We start from the raw sequence: 22,877 nt of genomic DNA, 5'->3' as shown, positions 1-22,877 counted from the left end.
TATTGAATATTTTTCTCTATTTGCACAGTCAATTTGTTTACATTTCTTTCTTTATTTACATTTCTCACTTTTGTTTGTGTAAACTGTACTCAAGAAAAATATAAATAATCTACAAGGAGAAGTTCTAACTGGCCCACAGGAAAAGAATCTCAGGGTTGTATGTGATGTAGTGTATGTACTCTGACAATAAATCTGAACTTTGAATTTTAATATAATCAGGGAGTCCCCCGATACCTTGTCATCATTTAATGTAGCACAGAGACACCACTTTTTCAGCTCAACACCCAAATAAGGAGCAGGGAGGGGGGGGGCGACTTCCACACCTTAAACCTGCTCCGCCATTCAATAATTGATCAAATTGCATTCCTGCCATAATCCTGGTAACCTTTGCATTTGAAATTGAGACATACAACACGGTAACAGGCCCTTTCAGCCTATGAGCATGTGCTTCCCCAATTACACCCAATGAATTTACAGCCCCATACATTTTTGAAGGGTGGGCAGAAACCAAAGCACCTGGAGAAAACGGACACAGACGCGGGTAGAACATGCAAATGCTTTACAGACAGCCCCTGATTTGCACCCAAGTTGCTGGCGCTGTAATCGCTTCTGGAAAAAAAAAATCTTCTGTCTTCAACGAAGAGGAAACATCTGGTCAAGATCCTTCAGGATCTTCTATGTTTCAATCAATTCACCTCCCTCCCTTCTGCCCTCCCATCAATACAAGCCTGGCCTCAAGTCCAATCAAGTTTATTGTCATCTGATTGTACAAGTACAACCCGACAAAACAGCATTCTCCAGTCTCCGCAAACAACCAGACAAACAATACATTTGCAGAACATGCGACTCCCACTTCAAAACAAGTGTCACATCACCCTCATCAGTGTCTATGCTCCAACCCTCCAGGCGGAACCAGCAGAAAAGAACAAGTTCTACACCGACCTGCGCAACCTCATCCAACGTACCCCTACAGCCGACAAGGTTGTCATCCTGGGCGACTTCAACGCTCGTGTCGGCAAAGACTCAGAAACCTGGCCAGGAATCCTGGGCAAGCATGGCGTCGGCAAGTGCAACGACAATGGGCGCCTCCTGTTGGAGCTCTGCGCAGAACAGCGGCTTGTCATTACAAACACCCTTTTTCAGCAGAGGGACAGCCTTAAGACCACCTGGATGCATCCCCGATCCAAACACTGGCACCTCCTGGACTACATCCTGGTGCGAGAAAGTGACAAACAAGATGTGCTCCACACCAGGGTCATGCCTAGCGCGGAATGCCACACTGACCACCGGCTGGTTCGCTGCAAGCTCAACCTTCACTTCAAGCCAAAGCCCAGGAACAATAAAGCCCCCAGAAAGAGGTTCAATGTTGGAAAACTGCAGTCAGACGAAGCGAGAGGAAACTTCCAGGCAAACCTCAAAGCAAAGCTCGACGTTGCAACCCGCCTCACGGACCCGTCCCCTGAAACCCTCTGGGATCAGTTGAAGACTACCATACTGCAATCCACTGAAGAGGTACTGGGCTTCTCCTCCAGGAAAAACAAGGACTGGTTTGACGAAAACAGCCAGGAAATCCAGGAGCTGCTGGCAAAGAAGCGAGCTGCCCACCAGGCTCACCTTACAAAGCCGTCCTGTCCAGAGAAGAAACAAGCCTTCCGTCGCGCATGCAGCCATCTTCAGCGCAAACTCCGGGAGATCCAAAATGAGTGGTGGACTAGCCTCGCCAAACGAACACAGCTCAGCGTGGATATTGGCGACTTCAGGGGTTTCTACGAGGCTCTAAAGGCTGTGTACGGCCCCTCACCCCAAGTCCAAAGCCCGCTGCGCAGCTCAGACGGCAAAGTCCTCCTCAGCGACAAGATCTCCATCCTCAACCGATGGTCAGAACACTTCCAATCTCTTTTCAGTACCAACCGCTCAGTCCAAGATTCCGCCCTGCTCCAGCTCCCTCAACAGCCCCTAAGGCTAGAGCTGGATGAGGTTCCCACCCTGGATGAGACATATAAGGCAATCGAACAACTGAAAAGTGGCAAAGCAGCAGGTATGGATGGAATCCCCCCAGAAGTCTGGAAGGCTGGCGGCAAAACTCTGCATGCCAAACTGCATGAGTTTTTCAAGCTTTGTTGGGACCAAGGTAAACTGCCACCATCATCACCCTGTACAAAAACAAAGGCGAGAAATCAGACTGCTCAAACTACAGGGGAATCACGTTGCTCTCCATTGCAGGCAAAATCTTCGCTAGGATTCTACTAAATAGAATAATACCTAGTGTCGCTGAGAATATTCTCCCAGAATCACAGTGCGGCTTTCGCGCTAACAGAGGAACCACTGACATGGTCTTTGCCCTCAGACAGCTCCAAGAAAAGTGTAGAGAACAAAACAAAGGACTCTACATCACCTTTGTTGACCTCACCAAAGCCTTCGACACCGTGAGCAGGAAAGGGCTTTGGCAAATACTAGAGCGCATCGGATGTCCCCCAAAGTTCCTCAACATGATTATCCAACTGCACGAAAACCAACAAGGTCGGGTCAGATACAGCAATGAGCTCTCTGAACCCTTCTCCATTAACAATGGCGTGAAGCAAGGCTGTGTTCTCGCACCAACCCTCTTTTCAATCTTCTTCAGCATGATGCTGAACCAAGCCATGAAAGACCCCAACAATGAAGACGCTGTTTACATCCGGTACCGCACGGATGGCAGTCTCTTCAATCTGAGGCGCCTGCAAGCTCACACCAAGACACAAGAGAAACTTGTCCGTGAACTACTCTTTGCAGATGATGCCGCTTTAGTTGCCCATTCAGAGCCAGCTCTTCAGCGCTTGACGTCCTGCTTTGCGGAAACTGCCAAAATGTTTGGCCTGGAAGTCAGCCTGAAGAAAACTGAGGTCCTCCATCAGCCAGCTCCCCACCATGACTACCAGCCCCCCACATCTCCATCGGGCACACAAAACTCAAAACGGTCAACCAGTTTACCTATCTCGGCTGCACCATTTCATCAGATGCAAGGATCGACAATGAGATAGACAACAGACTCGCCAAGGCAAATAGCGCCTTTGGAAGACTACACAAAAGAGTCTGGAAAAACAACCAACTGAAAAACCTCACAAAGATAAGCGTATACAGAGCCGTTGTCATACCCACACTCCTGTTCGGCTCCGAATCATGGGTCCTCTACCGGCACCACCTACGGCTCCTAGAACGCTTCCACCAGCGTTGTCTCCGCTCCATCCTCAACATCCATTGGAGCGCTCACACCCCTAACGTCGAGGTACTCGAGATGGCAGAGGTCGACAGCATCGAGTCCACGCTGCTGAAGATCCAGCTGCGCTGGATGGGTCACGTCTCCAGAATGGAGGACCATCGCCTTCCCAAGATCGTATTATATGGCGAGCTCTCCACTGGCCACCGTGACAGAGGTGCACCAAAGAAAAGGTACAAGGACTGCCTAAAGAAATCTCTTGGTGCCTGCCACATTGACCACCGCCAGTGGGCTGATAACGCCTCAAACCGTGCATCTTGGCGCCTCACAGTTTGGCGGGCAGCAGCCTCCTTTGAAGAAGACCGCAGAGCCCACCTCACTGACAAAAGGCAAAGGAGGAAAAACCCAACACCCAACCCCAACCAACCAATTTTCCCTTGCAACCGCTGCAATCGTGTCTGCCTGTCCCGCATCGGACTGGTCAGCCACAAACGAGCCTGCAGCTGACGTGGACTTTTTACCCCCTCCATAAATCTTCGTCCGCGAAGCCAAGCCAAAGAAAGAAAGATGTTATCGAGAACAAATAAATATTGTTTATACAAATGTGAGTCTTGGACAGTTAGTGTGAGCAGTTCCTTTGGTCGTTCAGCATTCTCACTGCCCGTAGAAGAGCTGTTCCTCAGCCTAGTGGGGCTGGCTCTGAAACTCCTGTATCTTGTCCTGATGGGAGCAGCTGAAAGATGCTGTGTGTAGGGTGGAAGAGGTCCTCAATGATTTTGCACGCCCTCTACTGACAACAATCCAGGTAGATCACATTGATGGGGGGGGGTTGGAGTGGGGTGGGAGACTCCATTGATCCTCTCTGCCACTCTTATGGTCCCGCGGATTGACCTGCAATCCATTTCTCTGCAACAACCGCACCACACTGTGATGCAGCCAGCCAGGACACTCTCAGTAGAGCTCCTATAGAAGGTTGATGTAACAGAAGATAGCCTTGCCTACTTTAGGCTTCTCAGGAAGTACTGTCAGCGTTGCGCCTTCCTGACAAGTGAGGAGATGTTGAATGTCCACTATCGGTCTCTAGTTAAGTGAACATCAAGGAACTTGGTGCTCTCCACTCTCTACTACAGAGTTGATGATGTGGAGAAGAGGGAGGTCATTCCTGGTCCTGCTGAAGTCCACGACCATCTCCTTCTCCTCGTCCACATTGAGACTCGGGTTGTTACTGGTGCACCATTTCATGAGATTTTCCACCTCTTCTCTACAGTGCGACTCATCACTGCTGCTGTTGAGGCCAATGACTACCGTGTCATCTGAAAGCCTGATGACACTGTTGGAGCTGGATCTGACGATGCAGTTGTGGGTTAGTAGTGTGAACAGGAGCGGCCTGACCACACACCTGGGGTGCCCCAGCGATCAGTGTGATGGGGTTCAAAATTCTGCTATCAATACAGATAGTGGTCTTTCTGTTAGGAAGTCCAGAATCCAATTACAGAGAGGAGGTGTTCAAGCACCATGCCTGATACTTGAGTAACATGGGTTGTCTAATGGTCAAACAACATGTTGCACTGGGGTTCCCTCGCTGGTGAAATATTAAATAGAGGCACCAATTAGCCATTAAAATGTTTCTAAATGTTCCCAACATATGAAACGAGGAAGAGCAGAAGAATTCTCCTGGTAAAGACCAAAACCAAAACTCATTAGTTTGCTTTTTCAGAGACCTGGCAGTTTTTAAATTGGCTTCTGGGTTTCTTGCAATGACTCTGCTTTTTAAATTTAAATTTAGACACGCAAACATACTGCACAGTAACAGGCCATTTCGGCCCTCAAACCCATGCCGCCCAACTTACACCCAGTTAACCTACATCCCCTGTTACATTTCAAATGGTGGGAGGAAACCGGAGCCCCCGAGGAAAACCCACAGAAAATGCAAAATTCAAACCCTGGTCCCAATCGCTGGCACTGGCCGTCAATCGTGCCATGCAATAACAAACTGATCCACAAACTCAGCAGGTCAGGAAACGTCCATGAATCCCTCCACAGATGCTGTCTGGTCTACCGAGTTCCTCCAGCAGTTTATTTTATGCTGCAGATTCAAGCATCTGCAATTGTCTGTGACCCCTCTACTCTTTGAAGGGTGTGAAAGACACTAGCTCCTTTATTATATGTGAATGTACAAAACTTACTTTATGCTTGAATAAACAATATAAATACAACTTGTTCACATTTAATTCTGATTCTCCCTCCAGTGAAATCGTCTGATGGACTGGGAAATTTCTGCAGATTTGACCAAATTTATTCTTTTCATGTCTCTATCTCCAATAGAATTTACTTTTTTTCCCCATTGAATTTTTTTTCCTACCTTCCAGAGTGGCCGTTCACACACAAACGACCAAAACTCAAAATCTCCGTTTCCTTACATGAGTTTACACTGAATACTGGAAGTACACTAAGTAAAGAGCAGGACTTGCAAATACGTGCGATTCGTTAGCCATTGTTGCAGTCTAATCGGAACTGCAGGCAGTTCACAATAACATCTAGGGGTGCGCAGGTAAAATTTCAGAATGGGAATGAGTCACTCACTTCTGTTCTGATCTTTTTAGACAGACTGAAATCCGTAAATTTGGGAATAATTTCCCGGAACGCAGCGGCTATGTAAAATAAAATCTCTTTGTCTTTCTTTCTCTCTCTCTCTCTCTCTCACCTCCTCCATTAATCAGTCAACCAATGGTTTGCTCAGTATCTTATCAACATGACACTCTTAGCCTCACACAATCAGAGATATTCCACGTATCCTGATCACCCTTCCCCTACTTTAGAATCAGATTGTTTTTTATTATTTTCTCTGTTCCACTGTGTAGTCTTTAACCCAAAATGTTAACTCTGTTTCTTTGTTCACAGGTGCTCCCTAATCTGTTCAGTATTTGCTGCATTTTCATGTTTTAGTTGAAAATTTCTCCAGATTGTGATGTTCGCATTTTATTAATGACTTGTCCATTGATTTTGACTAGGGATCGCGCTCCTTTTATATTTACTGCCGAAATGGAGCACTTCATCACAGAAGGTGGCAAAAATGGAGTACGATTCCAGACGTTTGTGGACCTGAGCTGTCAGGCTTATAACATTATCCGTCAACACACTCAGCTCCTGATGAATCTGCTGGAGCTGGTGAGAGAGAATTTATGACATCCTCCAAACTCCTTCTGTGGAAAATAAGGTTGTGGAGTGAGCAGGAATTTGAGTACATTTTTACGACATTGAAAGCCTCTTTTAAGTTTTACAAGCTGCAATAGGAAGGTCTTCGTATTCAGCACGAAGGCAGAAAATGCTGGAAATGCTCAAATGGGTGAGGCCACATCTGTGAGAGGAGAAACAGAGTCAATGTTTCAGGTCAGAGATCTTTTGTCAGATTTGGAAAAGAGGCAATGGAAGCTTGTAAAGCTGCAGGGAAGATTGTGGAGAGGGATGTCATGGATCGGGTACGAAACAATGTTTATTTATTTGTAGCTATGAATTGTCCTGTGTATTGTCTGCATGTGTGTTATGTCTGGTTGTGTGTCTGTGTGTTTTGCACCGAGGACCACCAAAGAACACTTTCGTCTGGTTGTCCTTGAGCAATCAGATGACCATAAACCTGACTTGAAACTTGAAACCTGGTGAACATGGGGAATAAGCTGGATATGTTCTGAGTATAGAGATCACTTTCCCTGCAACTAAACAAATCCTTCTGTCTTTTTCCCAGTCCTGACCAAGGGCCTCCTACCTGAAACATTGACATTTGCTTCTCTTCCCGCAGGTGCAGCCTGACCTGCTGAGTATTTCCAACATGTTCCAATTTTTGATTTAGCTTTTCAGCACCTGCAGCATTCTTTTTCATCATCTGGAACCTTAATCATGGGAACCAGGGAATTCATAGAAGCTGTAAGCTGACTAGAGTTATGCTTGAACACCTCTATTTTGGGAAGCAGTGATGGATGCTTTCCCAATCGTGGAACATTTTGATCCGAATCTTCCAGTAGCAGCTTACCCCCACTGCTTTCATGCTCTTATAAGAGTGTCGGTAACATTTTATAGGTCAACCTTCAAGGGAAACTTTGAACAAATTTACTTACCAGACTTTCCAAGGGAAATCGTTCAGAAAACAAGTCTGTGCTGTGAACCAGACTCATGCTAGATGTGCCACAACGAGCACAAGAATGGAATATTGATTCTCCCGTAGGACTGAACGTGACATGTATGAACTCTACTCAGAATGGGGAAGAGCTTTACGATTTTAGCAGGGTGGAGCTGCATTACTTGTATACAGACCGCAGTCTAGAGTCCTTCCATTACCGGGCATTGAGGGAATGAGACTGAGGGGAAGTCCCACAAACGAGGTTGGGTGTGGGGCAGGGAGAGAAGCAACAAGGTGCCACAGTGGTGGTAATGGTGTAAATAGTATTGAAAGTTGCAATGCACAATGACAGGAATATATGGATATGAAAGTAAGGGTGGGAACAGGTTCTGACCAGGTTTTCCTTTTAATAAAGTTTACTTTTGGTTTTTAAAAAAATGGATCAAAAATGTTTAGTGGAATATGGGTCCAATGCAACCAAATGGCACAAACTTGGTCACCATATGGGTTGAAAGGCCCGTATCTCCTCTGTAGGAGGCCCCGTATCTCTCTTAATTGGATGCAACCTGTTAAGCAGAATAAATGTGTCAACAAACTGCAGTGTTGATAATGACTTCATTGTTACCTTGCTTGGCAGTCAGGATATGAATCAGAGTGCCAACGGAATCAACGCTTAAAGGGATCACTATAGCTTTATATATTTGGAGATGTGTTACTCATGGTTCTGCTGTTTGTTGGGAGTCTGACTCCAAAGCCAGCCAAGCTCCATCTCTGGCCTGGAGTGGAGAGACTTCCTGTGAAGACTGGTAGGAGGTGCTGAGATGTGGGGCTAAGTGGCTACACTCTGGGCTTATTGGTGAGTGCAGCCCATTACTGGGAATTGGTAGCCCTTGCTCCATGTGTGGACACACCAGGATCCTTCACTTTCTCCTGAGATCCCCGGTTGGATGTGTTGATAGCTGCTATCTCTCCATCTCTCCCAGATTGGGTTCTCTGCATTAAATAATCAAAATGGCCAGTGATCATCTTTCCACTTGCTACCAAAGAGAAATGTTCAGATTGGGGAGAGAGCATTAAAATGAAAGATATCTTGCCCTTAGTCTTTGTTTAAGGCGTCGATTCATTTTATATGTTACTTGCCCTGTAAGTATGAGTGTGGCAGCACAGTTAGCACGCCACTGTTACAGCGCCAGCGATCAGGATGGAGGTTCGAATCCCGCACGTTGTCTGCATGGGTTTCCCCTGGGTGTTCCGTTTTCCTCCAAAACATATGTGGGTTAGATTGGGTGTAATGTGCTCGTGGGCCCTGTTGTATGTCTAACTTTGAAATTTAATTTAATACAAGAAAGAGAAGCAGTTCCTTCAAAGATCCCACCACCTTTTCCGATGCCGCTACCTCTGTGCTCTCGTAACTTCCAGAGCTGCATAGCTTACTGCCTTTTCCAGCGGTGAATCCAAGTCACCATCCTCAGCCCCTGCTTCTGAAACCCTGTCTGGTTAATATCCGCATCATGCACCCATCAAATCAGCTGCTGTGAAAAAAATGACTTAACTGTGGAGTCACAATTCTCCAGTTTGTGAATTTCCATATAAGATTTTCTTTTCCTGTGTGCCTTTCTCGCTCTTGTGCTAAACTTATGTTCCCGCTCTTTATTCCTCTTTCTCTACCACATTAATTCACATCCATCATCACTGATTCTCAGTTCTGCTCTCAACCTTTCTCGTCTCATTGGTGATACGCGCAGCTTTGACATCTCCAAGTGTCTACTTTCCCTCCCGTTCACCGTTATCCACCTGAAACAGCAGCAGATCAAATTAAGCAGTGACCAGGGCTTAACTTTGAAATCTGCAGGAAAAGTTATAAATAATGGCAGATGTCACAAGATGTCCCTCTTTAGAAGTTTCAGGCCCATACAGCACAAAGCCATAACAAGAATAATGAACCAAGAGCCAAAGAAACAGACTGCCTGTGACAGAAGATGGTGGCATCACTCCAGCATCCCACAGGTCACTGTGTGGACAAGAGTTGTAGTCTCTCTGTAATTAGATTTCAGATTTACATCTTGTCAGAGAACATACACAACATCACATACCACCCTAAGATTCTTTTTCTGCAGCCAACTTAGAATGACCACTTATTGGTAGTGCAAAAAGAAACTGTATGCAGCGTACACATGCAAACAACTAAAAAAAAAACTGTAAACAGATAATGAATGTAAACAAACTGACTCTTCAATGCAGAAGGAATTTTTTTTAATCCATAAAATGCAAGTGTCCTTAAATGAGTCCCTGATTGAGTTTGTTGTTGAGGAGCCTGATGGTGGAGGGGTAGCAGCTGTTCCTGAACCTGGTGGTGCGAGTCTTGTGGTACCAACACCTCTTTCCTGATGGCAGCAGCGAGAACAGAGCGTGTGCTGGGTGGTGAGGGTCTTTGATAATTGCTGCCACCTCCAACGGCAGCATTCCCTGTAGATGTACTCAAGAGTGGGGAGGGCTTTGCCAGTGATGTCCTGGGCTGAGTCCACAACCTATTGGAGGGCTTTACGCCCAGGGGTATTGGTGTCCCCATACCAGACCTTGATGCGGCCGGTCAGCACACTTTCCACCGTATATCTGAAGAAATTTTCCAGGGTTTCTGGTGTCATACCAAACCTCCGCAAACTCCTGAAAAAGTAGAGGTGCTGACGTGCTTTCCTCACGATGCCAGTAGTGTGTTGAGTCCAGGAAAGATCTTCTGAGATAGTGACTCCCAAGAACTTAATTTTGTTCACCATCTCCACCTCTGATCCCCCAACAATCACTGGATTGTATACGTCTGGCTTTCCTTTCCTGAAGTCAACAATCAGCTCCTTAGCTTTGGTGATATTGGGTACAATGTTGTTGTTGGTGCACCATTCAGCCAGGTTTTCAATCTCCCTCCTGTATAGTGAGTCATCACCTTCTTTTATACACTGGTATCAGCAGATTTGTAGATGGTGTTATTGTCGTACTGAGCCACATTGTTGTGAGTGTAAAGTGAGTGGAACAGGGGGCTAAAAATGTAGCCCTGTGGTGCTCTGACACTGATAGAGATTGTGAAGGAGATGTTCTTGCTAATCCCCACTGATTGGGGTCTAGAGGTGAGGAAATCCATGATCCAATTACACAGTGGGGTGTTGAGTCCCAGGTCTTGGAGTTTGCTGATCAGTTTTGAGGGGACGATGGTGTTAAATGCCAAGATGTAGTCGATAAAGAGCATCCTGATGAATGCATCTACACTGTCCAGGTGTTCCAGAACTTTCCAGTGAGATGGCATCCACCATAGACCTGTTGCTATGATAGGTGAACTGGAATGTATTCACGTCACCGCTCAGACAGGAGCTGATATGCTTTAACATCCAGCTTTTCAAAACACTTCATCACTGTTGTTGTCAGAGCTACTGCCTTAATAGTCATTAAGGCAGGTTTACCACACTTCTTGGGCACCTTGTATGATTGAGACCTGTATGAAAGTGGTGGTTACCACACCCTGCTGGAATGAGATATTGAAGATATCTGTGAATATGTTGGTAAGTTGGTCGACAGATTTTTAATACTCGGCCAGGAACTCTGTCCAGGCTGATTGCTTTCCTTGGATGCACTTTCCTGAAGACAACATTGTCCGATATGGACAGGATGGGATCATCAGAGGGAGATATGGGTGGTTCTTCGCTGTTAGTATTATGGCAGAGTCAATTTATGTTTATGGCAGAAAAATTAATGGACATTAACTCACTGACCTACCATTCTTGTCTGTTTTAGATGCTGTCAGCTGGACTTCCTGAGCTGTCTGAGGTCCAGGATCTGAAGTATGTTTACAATAACTTGCGGCCGATGGACTCCGATGTACAAGCCACCTCGTACTTCACCAGGTTGAATGTGGGACTTTTTTCCAATACCCAGCTCGTTCAGTATCTAAATTCAACTCTCATGCTGCTATTGAAATTAATTTCTCTCATGGAACATGTTCAAGAATTAATTGCAGAAATTAACTGCTGTAACTTTAATGCCAATAAATAGAGCAAAATATTAAGTCCAAAGAATGGGACCTTTTCAAAAGATCCCAACAAATTAAGGGGATTTTGAGGAGATATTTAAATTTATTTACTATTACTATGTATGAAAAGCTGCTTAAACATAGGGCTGATGGGCCAAATGGCATCCTTCCCTGCAATATTCTTCATTTTGTATAAAGCAGACTAACTCAGCAAGACTGATTTGTTGGGATTCAAATGCAATCAATGACTGTTCAGCAGTATGTTTAAAAATTAGAGCTCTCTGTATTAGAACAAACATTGAAAATGAACTGACAACTCAAGGCTAAATGTTGCATTTCCATCACTGCATAAATTATGATCAATACATTTTAATGTCATGGGCAACCAGGTATTTGCAGTCAGGCTGATGAGCCATTTGGAACCCCTTCTGAACCTGAAGTGTCCTTCCCCACACACTCAGACCTGCCATTAATAAAGAACTCCGTCATCTCCAGTAGAACAGGCATCTTCTTCCTGTTCAACATCCAGTTTGAATTGATCGCAAGTGTATGAATCGTTTACCAGTGAGTGCTTAATAAGTGGTGTTATCCTGCACTGTGGCTAATTGAGATCCCCAGCTTAACTGCAGCCTTTACAATGATTGATGCAAGGCCACGTTTAACTAAAAGCCTCCCCTCAGGATAGAAGTCAATCCAAAAGTTTAATATTTGTTGGCCATTGGCATAGCTGAACAGAATATATAAAATTCATCTGAAGCGAAAATACATATGATTGGAAGTAAATCCCAGGATCAGCATTGAGGGAAATGTTCTTTCTGTAGGCATTGCAAGTACTGGTATTTATAACTATGAACTTTCTTCCACACTGACCAGCAACATTGTTTTTTTTTCCACCTACAGCCTAATAAAAGAAAGCCTAAAATGTTTACCAGTGAAAATTAACTTTTTTGCCCACAATCTGGCACAGAAGAAATTTGCAAATGTACACGTCCCACCAAGTCTTTCCTTTGCACCAGAAATATACACATTAGAGACAGATGGTCGAATAATGTCTGTGTTGGTGTGTGATTTTGAGAAGAAAATGGCCCCTCAGAAGGAGTATGTAAGTAATGTGGCAAGTCAAACTGACATGCAATAATTAAGCTTGACTTAAATAAATCTGGAATCTTAGATGCTTCCTTGAGAATACTTGGCAATTTGAGATTTTAAAATATAAATTGCCACCCTCGAGGTCGCTCGTATTTTAATAAATAAGATAGATTTGCAGAGATTTGTAAAATGCTGGAAATACAAGCAGATCAGGCAGCATCGAAGAAGAGAGAAATAGAGGGTGGCATGACGTTTTACAGTGCCGATGATTGGGACCGGACCGGGGTCGAATCCCTTGCTGTCTGTAAGGAGTTTGTACGTTCTCCCCATGTCTGCGTGGGTTTTCTCCGGGGGCTCCGGTTTCCTCCCACTGTTTGAAACGTACCGGGGTGTAGGTTAATAGGGTGTAAATTTGGCGGCACAGACTTGTGGGCTGAAATGTTACCATGCTGTATGTCTAAATTTAAGAATTTAATTTAAAATTTCACGTTGATGACCTTTCATCAGGTCATTGGCCTCGTGATAACACTGTTTCTATCCCCGAGATGATGCCTGACCTGTTGAATATTTCTAGAGTTAACTGTTTTTGCATCAGACTTCCAGTATCTGTAGGTTTTTGCTGTTGGATTTAAAAGGTACCATTTTCAAGGTTTCCGCTGCAGAGCAACACTCAATGGCGGGGGGTGGGGTGGGGGGGGGCGTTCAGGCTGCAGAAAGCCTGCACCTGATCCAAAGCAGCTCCTGGTTTTCTCACAGAGGAAATTGATACCTAGAGGAGAGTTTGAGCAAGTGTACCGTAGCTCTTGTTTCCCAAGGCGAAATGCACTAAAATGATCAAGAGTGCCAATCAAACCCAGAGTCTCGTCTGTCTGTATAGTTCACTGCCCCTTATAAGCTTGAACCAAAACGTGTGGAATTGCAAACCTGATACTGTCCTTAAATTCCCCCAGAAGTGAAGATTCATCCCCAAGATATTGTGACTAGCAACTCAAGACGAAAGATTGAAGGATTCCATAAGATGTTTCCGACATTTTTTTAAACAAATTGATTTATTAGTTGTAAAAATATCAAAGATGAAGGAAAAAAACCTGTTTGGCCAAAATTTCAATTGGCCGATTTTCAATTGGCTATCAAAGCCTTTGCTCTCTTTACATTCGTCCCGAGTTCTTTGCAATGTCATTAGGGATAAACAATAATGATTGATATGGCAATATTATAACCTCACACCGCTGAAGTAGTGACTTGAGCATTCTGATACATTTACCTTATGGTAAGCCCAGTGACGTTAATAGGGTTGGTGTCACCTAGTGTAGCAACTCATGGCATTGCAACACCCCCCCCATGATTTTTCTCCTTCTTTTCTGTTATTTACTACTTCATTCACAAAAAAGTTATTAATATAGATTCACAAATACTAATTACCACAATATTGTAGCTAAAACCCCAGAAAACTTGACAAAAGCAGCGATTATAAAAACACCAGCAGCAACAAAAACAACAGCGCATGCTGGTAGTGCTTGCAGACGAAACCACAAGATTCAAAGCATCATTATAATTGGGTACTAATGACAGCTTATTAGAAGGTTCAAAAAGTAAATTGGTATAGAGTTTTAGCCTGTAGGTATATTGATGAAATATACAGCAGATGCAAAATCGCTGGCTCTCCACTCAGCTCTGGGTCACCCCATACATGCAGCTGCTCTTCATCGACTACAGATCAGCCTTCAACACCATTACTCCCTCACTGCTGGTCAAGAAGCTACAAACTCTGGGCCTCTGTACCCCATTCTGCAACTGGATCCTCAACCTTGTCATTGGAAGACCACAGTCAGTATGAAATGGAGACAATGTCTCCTCCTCACTGATTATCAACACAGGTGAACCCCACCACAGCCCACTGCTCTACTAATAATACACCCATGACTGTGTGGCCAGGCACACTTCCAATGCTATCTATAAATTTCCCAATGATAACACAGTTGTCGGCAGAATCATGATTTCAATGAGGAAGCGTACAGGAGGGAGATCAGCTTGTTGGGTGGGGCCACACTAATAACCTTGTGCTCAATCAAGGAGATGATTGTGGACTTCAGGAGGAAGTGAGGAGAAATGACCCCAACCTCATTGAGGGCTCAGTAGTGGAGAGGGTCAAGAACTTCAAATTCCTGGGTGTCAACATCTCCGGGGATCTGTCCTGGAGCCTCCATGTCGATGCAATCACAAAGAAGGCTCGCCAGCAGCTATGCTTTGTGAGGTGTTTGAGGAAATTCAGTACATCACCAAAGACTCTTGAACCCATCTTCAGGGTAGAGTGGAGAGCATTCTGGCTAGTTGCATCACTGCCTGGTATGGAGGCGCCAAATCTCAGGACAAGGAAAATTTCCAGAGGGTTGTTAACTTGGCTTGCAACATCACAGGCACCAGACTTCACTCCATTGAGGACAATCTACATGAGGTGGTGTCATAAAAAAGCAGCCTCTATCCTCAGAGACCCCCACCACCCAGATCAGGCCCTCTTCACTCTGCTACCATCAGGAAAAAGATACAGGAGCTGAAAGACAAGCACTCAGTGGCAGAAGGACAGCTTCTTCCCCGCTGCCATCAGATTCCTGAATAATCAATGAACCAAAGACACTGCCTCGCTTTTCATCCACTAATTTAAAAAAAAAATTATTTATAGTCATGTTGTAAGATGGTTATAATATGGCGCTGCCATAAAACACCGAATCTCGTGACTTGTTCATGACAATAAATTTTGATTCGATCCTGATGCATGTAAGTTGGGCTTATGAGAAAATATTGTTGTTATATCACTAACTACAGAGTTATTTTTGTAAAAAAAATAATACATTTCTGCTGAAACACTGCACAACAATTTTATAGACAGTCATTTTGGTGTCACCCGCTCTGATGGTGTCACCTGGTGCGGTCCGCACCCCCTCGACTGATGCCAATAGCAAACCTTAAAGCTTTCTGATTTGGCTCCCCATTTGATCTAGCTAATTAATGAGCTGCAGGTGAGCTGTTGTACGCTCCAGTGCAGTGTCCTTACAAATATGATTTCCCATTGTTATATCTGCAAGTTCTGGAAATGCAGTTCTTTTGCAAAGAGACTTCAGTCAGCAAAAGCTGGAATTGCTGATAACGATGTGGTAGATGCAGAGGCCTGGAAAGTGGTATTTTATCAACCTTTAAATAGCTTGAGAGTGCTGCTTGTCAAATGCTACAAGCCCAGTAATGAGCATCTTGTGTCGAGGTCCTGGAATATGTGGTGCAAACCTCCTGCTGCACAATTATTTGGCTTGAAATCTTTCAGGATTAATCTATTTGATTTTCCTGAAATTCCAGACATTCATGCCTCCAATCTCATTTCAGTTTTACAAATTACAAGTGGAACGGGAAGGACAGAGCGGGGTGACCTTCCTTGAAAGAAGTTACACCCAGTTTGCTGAACTCAACAAACAGCTTCACTGCTACTTTTCTGCATTAGAATTGCCAAGGTAAGAAAGGATTCATAATTCAACACCTCTTCAGCTGCTGCCTTGTTAAATATATTGTTCAATGGATTGGCCTACTGACACAGGAACTGCCCTTCACTCAGACTCCCACCCTTGCCCCACTGCCTCATCCCATAGGCTCATCCTGACGGTGACAGCGCCCCTCACATCATTTCTGCCATGGGGGTGGTGGGTGCCCCTCAAGCTTTTGAATGGAATCATGGACAAAGAAAGGCCTACTGTGCCCATGTTGACCAAAACTGGACTTTGTGTTAATATCACTTCTCAACTCTAGATCCTATTGCTTGTGTCTCTTCAGTTGCTCTTTGAGGTAACGTTCACGTGCAGCGTTTGTCTTTGCCTTCTCCATCCTTTCGGGCATTGAGTTCCAGACTCTCACCTCTTACAGAGAGAAATATTTTTTTACTCAACTCCCTTCTAATCTTTCCTCCAATAACTTAAACCTATACCCTTAATTATTATCAAAATTTGTAGATTAATTATCTCTGCTCTTTTGTTAATATGACCCCATAGTTATTATTATTAGTAACTTGGCCAGCAACCCTCATAGGGTGGGGTTTGACTCTTAGTTTAGGAATATATAGTTGTTTTTTTTTCTCTTTTCCTTTATCCATTTAATAACATGGGATCATATGTACTTTGTCATTTAATACTTGTAACTTCATATTAATTTATTATTATTGCCATATGTACCTATGTATTTTCCATATGTTAAAACCAATAAAAAGATTGAAAAAGAAGCTTAAATTATTTCCTGCCCCCAGTTACTGACCTCTCAACTGAGAGAAAGAGGTCCTTTCCATTTCTCTCTCTCTGCTTCTTATAAAAAGAACTGGTCACTGTCTCCAATGTTTCAAACCAAGAACAAACATTAGCAAAGTGACAAGACCAGGAATATGCCCACATCTGTGGTCAAAGTTTAAAAGTTCAAAGATCAGATTTATTGTCAGAGTACATGCATGGCATCACGTATAACCCTGAGATTCTTTTACTGCAGGGCGAGGCAGAATTACTACTCATTGGTCGTGCAAAAATAAAACTTTACTCAAGTAGATATGTCCACATATAAACAAATAAAGAAATGTAAGCAAACTGACTGTGCAATGCAGTGAGAAAAAAATCAATGAAGTGCACAAGTAAGAGTCCTTAAATGAATCCCTGATTGAGTTCGTCATTGAGGAGTCTGATGGTGGAGGGGGAGCAGCTGTTCCTGAACCTGGTGGGGCGAGTCTTGTGGCACCTAGACCTCTTTCCTGATGATAGCAGGGAGAACAGAGCATGTGCTGTTTGGTGTGGATTTTTGCTGCTCTCCAACGCCAGCATTCCCTGTAGATGTCCTCGACAGCAGGGAGAGTTTTGCATATGATGTCCTGATACTGTTCTTAAATTCCCCCAGAAGTGAAGATTCATCCCCAAGATATTGTGACTAGTAACTCAAGAAGATTGAAGGATTCCATAAGATGTTTCCGACATTTTTTTTAACAAATTGATTTATTAGTTGTAAAAATATCAAAGATGAAGGAAAAAAACCTGTTTGGCCAAGAGTGAAGATCAATCCAATTGGCTATCAAAGCCTTTGCTCTCTTTACATTCATCCCGAGTTCTTTGCAATATCATTAGGGATAAACAATGATGATTGTTACGGCAATATTATAACCTCACACCGCTGAAGAAATTACTTGAGCATTCTGATACATAAAAAGAGCCATTTACCTTATGGTAAGCCCAGTGGCGTTAATAGGGTTGGTGTCACCCAGTGTAGCAACTCATGGCATTGCAACACCCCCTCCCCATGATTTTTCTCCTTCTTTTCTGTTGTTTACTACTTCATTCACATGTATGATGTCCTGAGCTGCGTCTATTGCCTTCTGCAAAGCTTTCCGCTCAGGTTCCCATACCTGACTGTGATGCAGGCGGCCACCACACTGTGGGATAGGATTGGGATTTGACCCCTGAAGATCAGAGAAAATGCCATGAACTTGGAAGTGGTGTGGAGAGACCTTCATTGAAAAGTTCCTGAAAGGGCTTCAGGATCATCAACCCTCTGATCCCACTGTGTACTTGTGTGTACAGCTCTAGTAGATGTCCCCTCAACTGCCCAAAGGTAGACTTTTCAAGGTTGCAAGGGTCAGCCACTAGAGTCAAAGATGAGTAAATGCTAAAACCTACATTCTGAGCTCTAAATTTCACTGGTAGTTTCTTTGTCTGATAAAAACAAGGATAGAAACAAAACAATGAGGAGTCGGTCATCTTGCATTTTAAACCTTGCTTGCCATTTATCAAGATCAGGATTGAATTTCCACTTCAGCTCAATCTTCCTGCACTGTCTCCCTTATCCCTTAATTCCCTTAGTATTCTGAAAACCATCAATCTCTGTTTTGAGAGATTGATAGGGTGGAGAATTCCCAGGATTCAATGACTGAACTTTCTCATTTCAATCGTAAATGGCCTATCCCTTAATTCAGAGACTTCAACCATTGGTTCTATTCTCCTCATCCATTATTCCGCCTGCCATTCCCTCCAAGAATTTTCATGAACTCTCACTTGTTAAAATTCACGTCTATTTGATTTCTCCTTGTATGGTAAGCCTGGCAATTCCAGTAATCAATCTTCACTGTGCTCCATTTAGACAAGTATGTCTTTTAAATTGTACTATTCCAGGTGCAATCTCACCAAGACCATATGGAACTGCAGTGAATATGTGATGAAACTTATTTTCCATTCCACCCCTCCCCCTCCCTCCACCACCACTCCACTCACGCCACCCCCCACCACCCCCCCCCCCCCACCCACCTTTCTACCACCACCTACCTTCCTTTCCATAACTTTTTTCTGGATCAGGTTTGATTTTCTCTTTTAGAAATCAACTTTTGCCACTTGAATACAGTACCTAATAGCCTGAATATGCGTGAGATTATCTGATCTCAGAAGCTAAGCAGGCACAGGACTGGTTAGTACTTGGAGGGGAGACCGCCAAGGAATGCCAGATCCTGTAGGTTTCCATGAGGGGCGCTGGACAAAGTGGCGACTCTTTGTCTGCCTTACAGTTGACAGAAGTTCAAGAATTTTGTGTATGTAACATTGTAAAAGTAGTATTATGTAACAATAATGGAACCTTTACTATGTGGTTTTCTAACATTTGTGTTTTTCAATGGTTGGTTCATTCCATTAGATTTTATATGTTCAGTAATAGAAACGGCATTTAAGGCTGTCTGGGCACTCTCCCGCTGGATGGCATTAACCTTGACCTCCAGTTTTTGCCAGCCTTCCCTCCCTTTACTTTGTTTTCCTTCCTCCAGCTCTCCACCCCCTCACCTCTCCATTCGCAGAACTATCCCTTCTCCCCTTCCTTGCTAGTGAGCCCTCCCTCCCTTTATCCACCTATTTCCATCTGCCTTTGGGACTGTGCTCCTCCCCCTGTCCTTCCCCCCACCCCTTTCTATTTTGTTCGGACATTTTTCTATACCTTGATGAAGCGCTCAAGCCTGAAACGTTGGTTATGTGTCTCTACTACATAAAGTACACTATAATGTATATAAAAATAATAGTTCATGAAAAGTAAGACAGCGACTTTGGTTCATTGATCATTCAGGAATCTGATGGCAGTGGGGAACAAGCTCTCCCTGTGCCGCTGAGAGCTCGTCTTTGGGCTCCCGATGGTAGCAGAGTGAAGAGGACATGGCCTGGGTTGTGGGGGTCTCTTTGAGGATAGAGGCTGCTTTTGTAAGACACCGCCTCATGTAGATGTCCTTGATGGAGTGAAGTCTGGTGCCTGTGATGTCGCAGGCCGAGTTAACAGCCCTCTGGATATTTTTCTGGTCCTGAGACTTGGCGCCTCTGTACCAGGCAGTGATGGGACCAGCCAGAATACTCCCCACAGTAACTTGTAGAAGTCTTCAAGGGTCTTAGGTGTCAATCTGAATCTCCTCAAATGCCTCACAAAGTCTAGCCGCTGGCGAGCCTTCTTCACGATTGTATCAACATGGAGGTTCCAGGGCAGATCCTTGGAGATTATTAGCATAGAGATTCTCGGATAACAGAAAGAAACTGTCCTGCAATCTGTGGGTGAGAGTTTTCAAACCTGTGTATTCTCTACCTGATGGGAAGGAGCAGGAAGAAGAAGATATATTTGAATATGCTTTCCCAAGGCAACAGGAGGTGAAGGTAGAATCGATGGAGGGGAGGCTGGCCTCCATGATGATTTGAGTTGTGTTCACCACTCCTCTATGAGACATTCAATGAGTCAAAATGGCCCCTTCTTCATTATAAGGAAGTATAAGACGTAAGAGTAGAATAGGCCATTCAACCCATCGAGTCTGCCCCACCCATCAAATCATGGCTGGTGTATTTATCCTATCAAGCCCATGCTCCTGCCTTCTCCCCAAAACCTTTCACCCCCTTACTAATCAAGGACCTATCAACCTCAGCTTTAAATAGACCCAATGACTTGGCCTCCACTGCTATGGTGACAGTGGTCCTAGACTCTTCCACTGCTGGAAGCATCTTCTGTCCAGCCCTTTCAATCTTCAGAATATTTCATTGAGATTCACCCCATGTCCTTCTAAACTCCAATGAGTTTAGAAACATACCCCATATGTTAACCCTCTCATCCCTGGGATCATTCTTGAAAACAACCTCTGGACCCTCCAACGCCAGCATATCTTTCCTTGGATGTGGGCCCACAACTGCTTACAATACTCCAAATATAGATGACCAATGCCTTGTAAAGCCCCTGCATTAGATCTTTGCCTTGATATTCACGTCCTCACAAAATGAATGTTAACATTGCATTTGCCTTCCTGATTACTGACTCAACCTGCTAGTTAACTTTTATGGAATCCTGCACTAAGACCCCCTGAGACCCTTTGGACCTCTCCTCTCTGAATTTTCTCCCCATTTAGAATATAATCTACTTCTTTATTCCTTCCCTCAAAGTGCACGACCATACACTTCCCTGCGCTACGTTCCACCTGCCACTTCTTTACCCCTTCTTCCAACCTGTCCAAGTCCCTCTGCAGACTCCCTGCTTCCTCAATACTACCCACCCCTCCACCTATCTGCAAACTTGGCCACAAAGCCATCGAATCCACCTTCTAAATCATTTACATGTATGGAAATAGTCCAAATAATAGGACTATTAGGGACGGCATGGTTGGGGTAGCAGTTAGTGCAACGCTTTTTACAGTGCCGGCAGTTGGGACCAGAGCAGGGTTTGAATCCTACCCTGACTGTAAGGAACTCATATGTTCTCCCCATGTCTACGTAGGTTTTCTCCAGGGGCTCTGGTTTCCTCCCACCCTTCAAAAGCATAGCGAGGTGTAGGTTAATGGGTGTAAATTGGGCGACACTGACTCATAGGGCCAAATTGTTACAGGGCTGTCTGTTTAAATTTAAAAAAAAACTTACTCTACACTGAAGAAACTTTTCTCATTCTCTGGCTCTGTTCATTTTGCACCTTTGTTTTCTGCACTCCTCCGAAGATTATCCTTTGGCCCAAGTGTCTGCATGGAAAACAATGCAAAATTAAATTAAATTTCTTTTGCATGCACTGTATCCCTCCATTCAATGCATTTTTAGGTGACTATCTAAAAGCCTCTTCAATGCTGCTGTTACAGGTGCATTGGCCACTACTCCAGCAGCATCCTCTGGACACCTATAACTTCTGTGTGTCTCTTTTAAATGCACGTCCTCTTCCTTCTCAACTTTACTCCCACACAGGGGAGATCAAAGGGATAACTTCACCCAGACCCTAAAATGGAAGGGGCTGTTCACATTCAGAAACCAGCTGAAAAGCTTCTCTGCAGGATAATAGTGGGTTTAATGTTATAGAAATAACTACTGAATGCTGTTACCATGGCAACCTTGGTAATCCAATACCTAAGCCAGAGAAGTTTACAGTACTCTTGGGGACTGTTGACTTATCAGACAGCTTGTTCCATAAACTGGGCGTTGATGGGTACGCCCATTATTTAAACTTGGCTTTATTCCCAGATAATGCAGTCAGCTAATGTTTGGGCTGAAACTGAATGACAAGACTGTGAGTCTCACCAGTGATCTGAGATTCAGCCCCCATTCAAAGGTCAAACACAGAGACAAACGATAAACTAAAATCACTTTCTCCATTAATGCTAACAACACAGACGCTGTATTTAAATGGAGCGGTAGAGCAGGGAGTGCAAGTGCTGGAGAAACTAAGCAGATCACCCAGCATCCATAGGAAATAAAGGGTCACCAACATTGAGGGCCTGAACCCTTTGTCAGAGTCACGAATTACATCCCTGGCGAAAGGCTCAGGTCTGTAACATCGGTTGCCTTTTTATCTCTGATGGATGCCACATGGCCTGCTAAGTTTCTCCAGCACTTTTGTGCATTGCACTTATCCCCAGCATCAACAGATTTACTTGTTTAACTGGTAGAGCGTGAAGTATTGTTTGTCCCTCTTAATTAAAAGTCACAATCAAAAATTATCCAATGTCTCAACCTATTACACAAAATTCTCACTTCACTGTATTAATTATACAGGTTAGTTCAAGCAATCTCTAAATTGATGGACCTGACAGCCCATTTATTTGGCCCTGGCTTTATTTTTGATTGCCGCTGTGAACAAGTCATTGATTAACCTTGAACTTATTGCGTTTTAGTATAAGTATGTGGGAGTATAATTGCTCATGTGCAATTAAGTCATCGCCTAATGGGGAGGTTTTAGTGCAGGTTTTCAGCCATTCAATCCCTTTTATAATCTATAATTAGCCGACAGATCACTAAACACTAACTTAAAAAGTTGCTCATCGAGTTGATCTCAGTCTTGCAGCAAAATATCAAAGTTTACTGATTCAGACCTCAGAATCGAATTGGGCATATTTGTAGGTTGGGGTTTCAATCTGTCGTGTGGGAAAGTAAAAATTCGGTGGGTTCAAAGATTAGTGGGTCTGGACACAGACTGAA

General features: G+C 44.0%; 2 protein-coding genes across 7 annotated transcripts in view; both read left to right on the top strand.

Annotated features, from left to right (window-relative positions):
- Positions 1-22,877, top strand: part of plekha5 (pleckstrin homology domain containing, family A member 5) — a 429,638-nt gene that overhangs the window by 33,525 nt on the left and 373,236 nt on the right. The window lies entirely within an intron of this gene.
- Positions 1-22,877, top strand: part of LOC138748689 (phosphatidylinositol 4-phosphate 3-kinase C2 domain-containing subunit beta-like) — a 90,144-nt gene that overhangs the window by 30,700 nt on the left and 36,567 nt on the right. The window contains exons 9-12 of the mRNA XM_069909296.1: positions 6,208-6,364; positions 11,091-11,200; positions 12,226-12,427; positions 15,790-15,914. Coding sequence (XP_069765397.1) covers positions 6,208-6,364; positions 11,091-11,200; positions 12,226-12,427; positions 15,790-15,914 — 594 coding nt within the window. The remainder of the gene's footprint in view (positions 1-6,207; positions 6,365-11,090; positions 11,201-12,225; positions 12,428-15,789; positions 15,915-22,877) is intronic.

The sequence above is a fragment of the Narcine bancroftii genome, chromosome 13 (assembly GCF_036971445.1).
Source record: "Narcine bancroftii isolate sNarBan1 chromosome 13, sNarBan1.hap1, whole genome shotgun sequence".
NCBI classification, from domain to species: domain Eukaryota; kingdom Metazoa; phylum Chordata; class Chondrichthyes; order Torpediniformes; family Narcinidae; genus Narcine; species Narcine bancroftii.
Note: the sequence above shows the minus strand (reverse complement) of the source record. Positions and strands in the feature narration are given on the sequence as shown.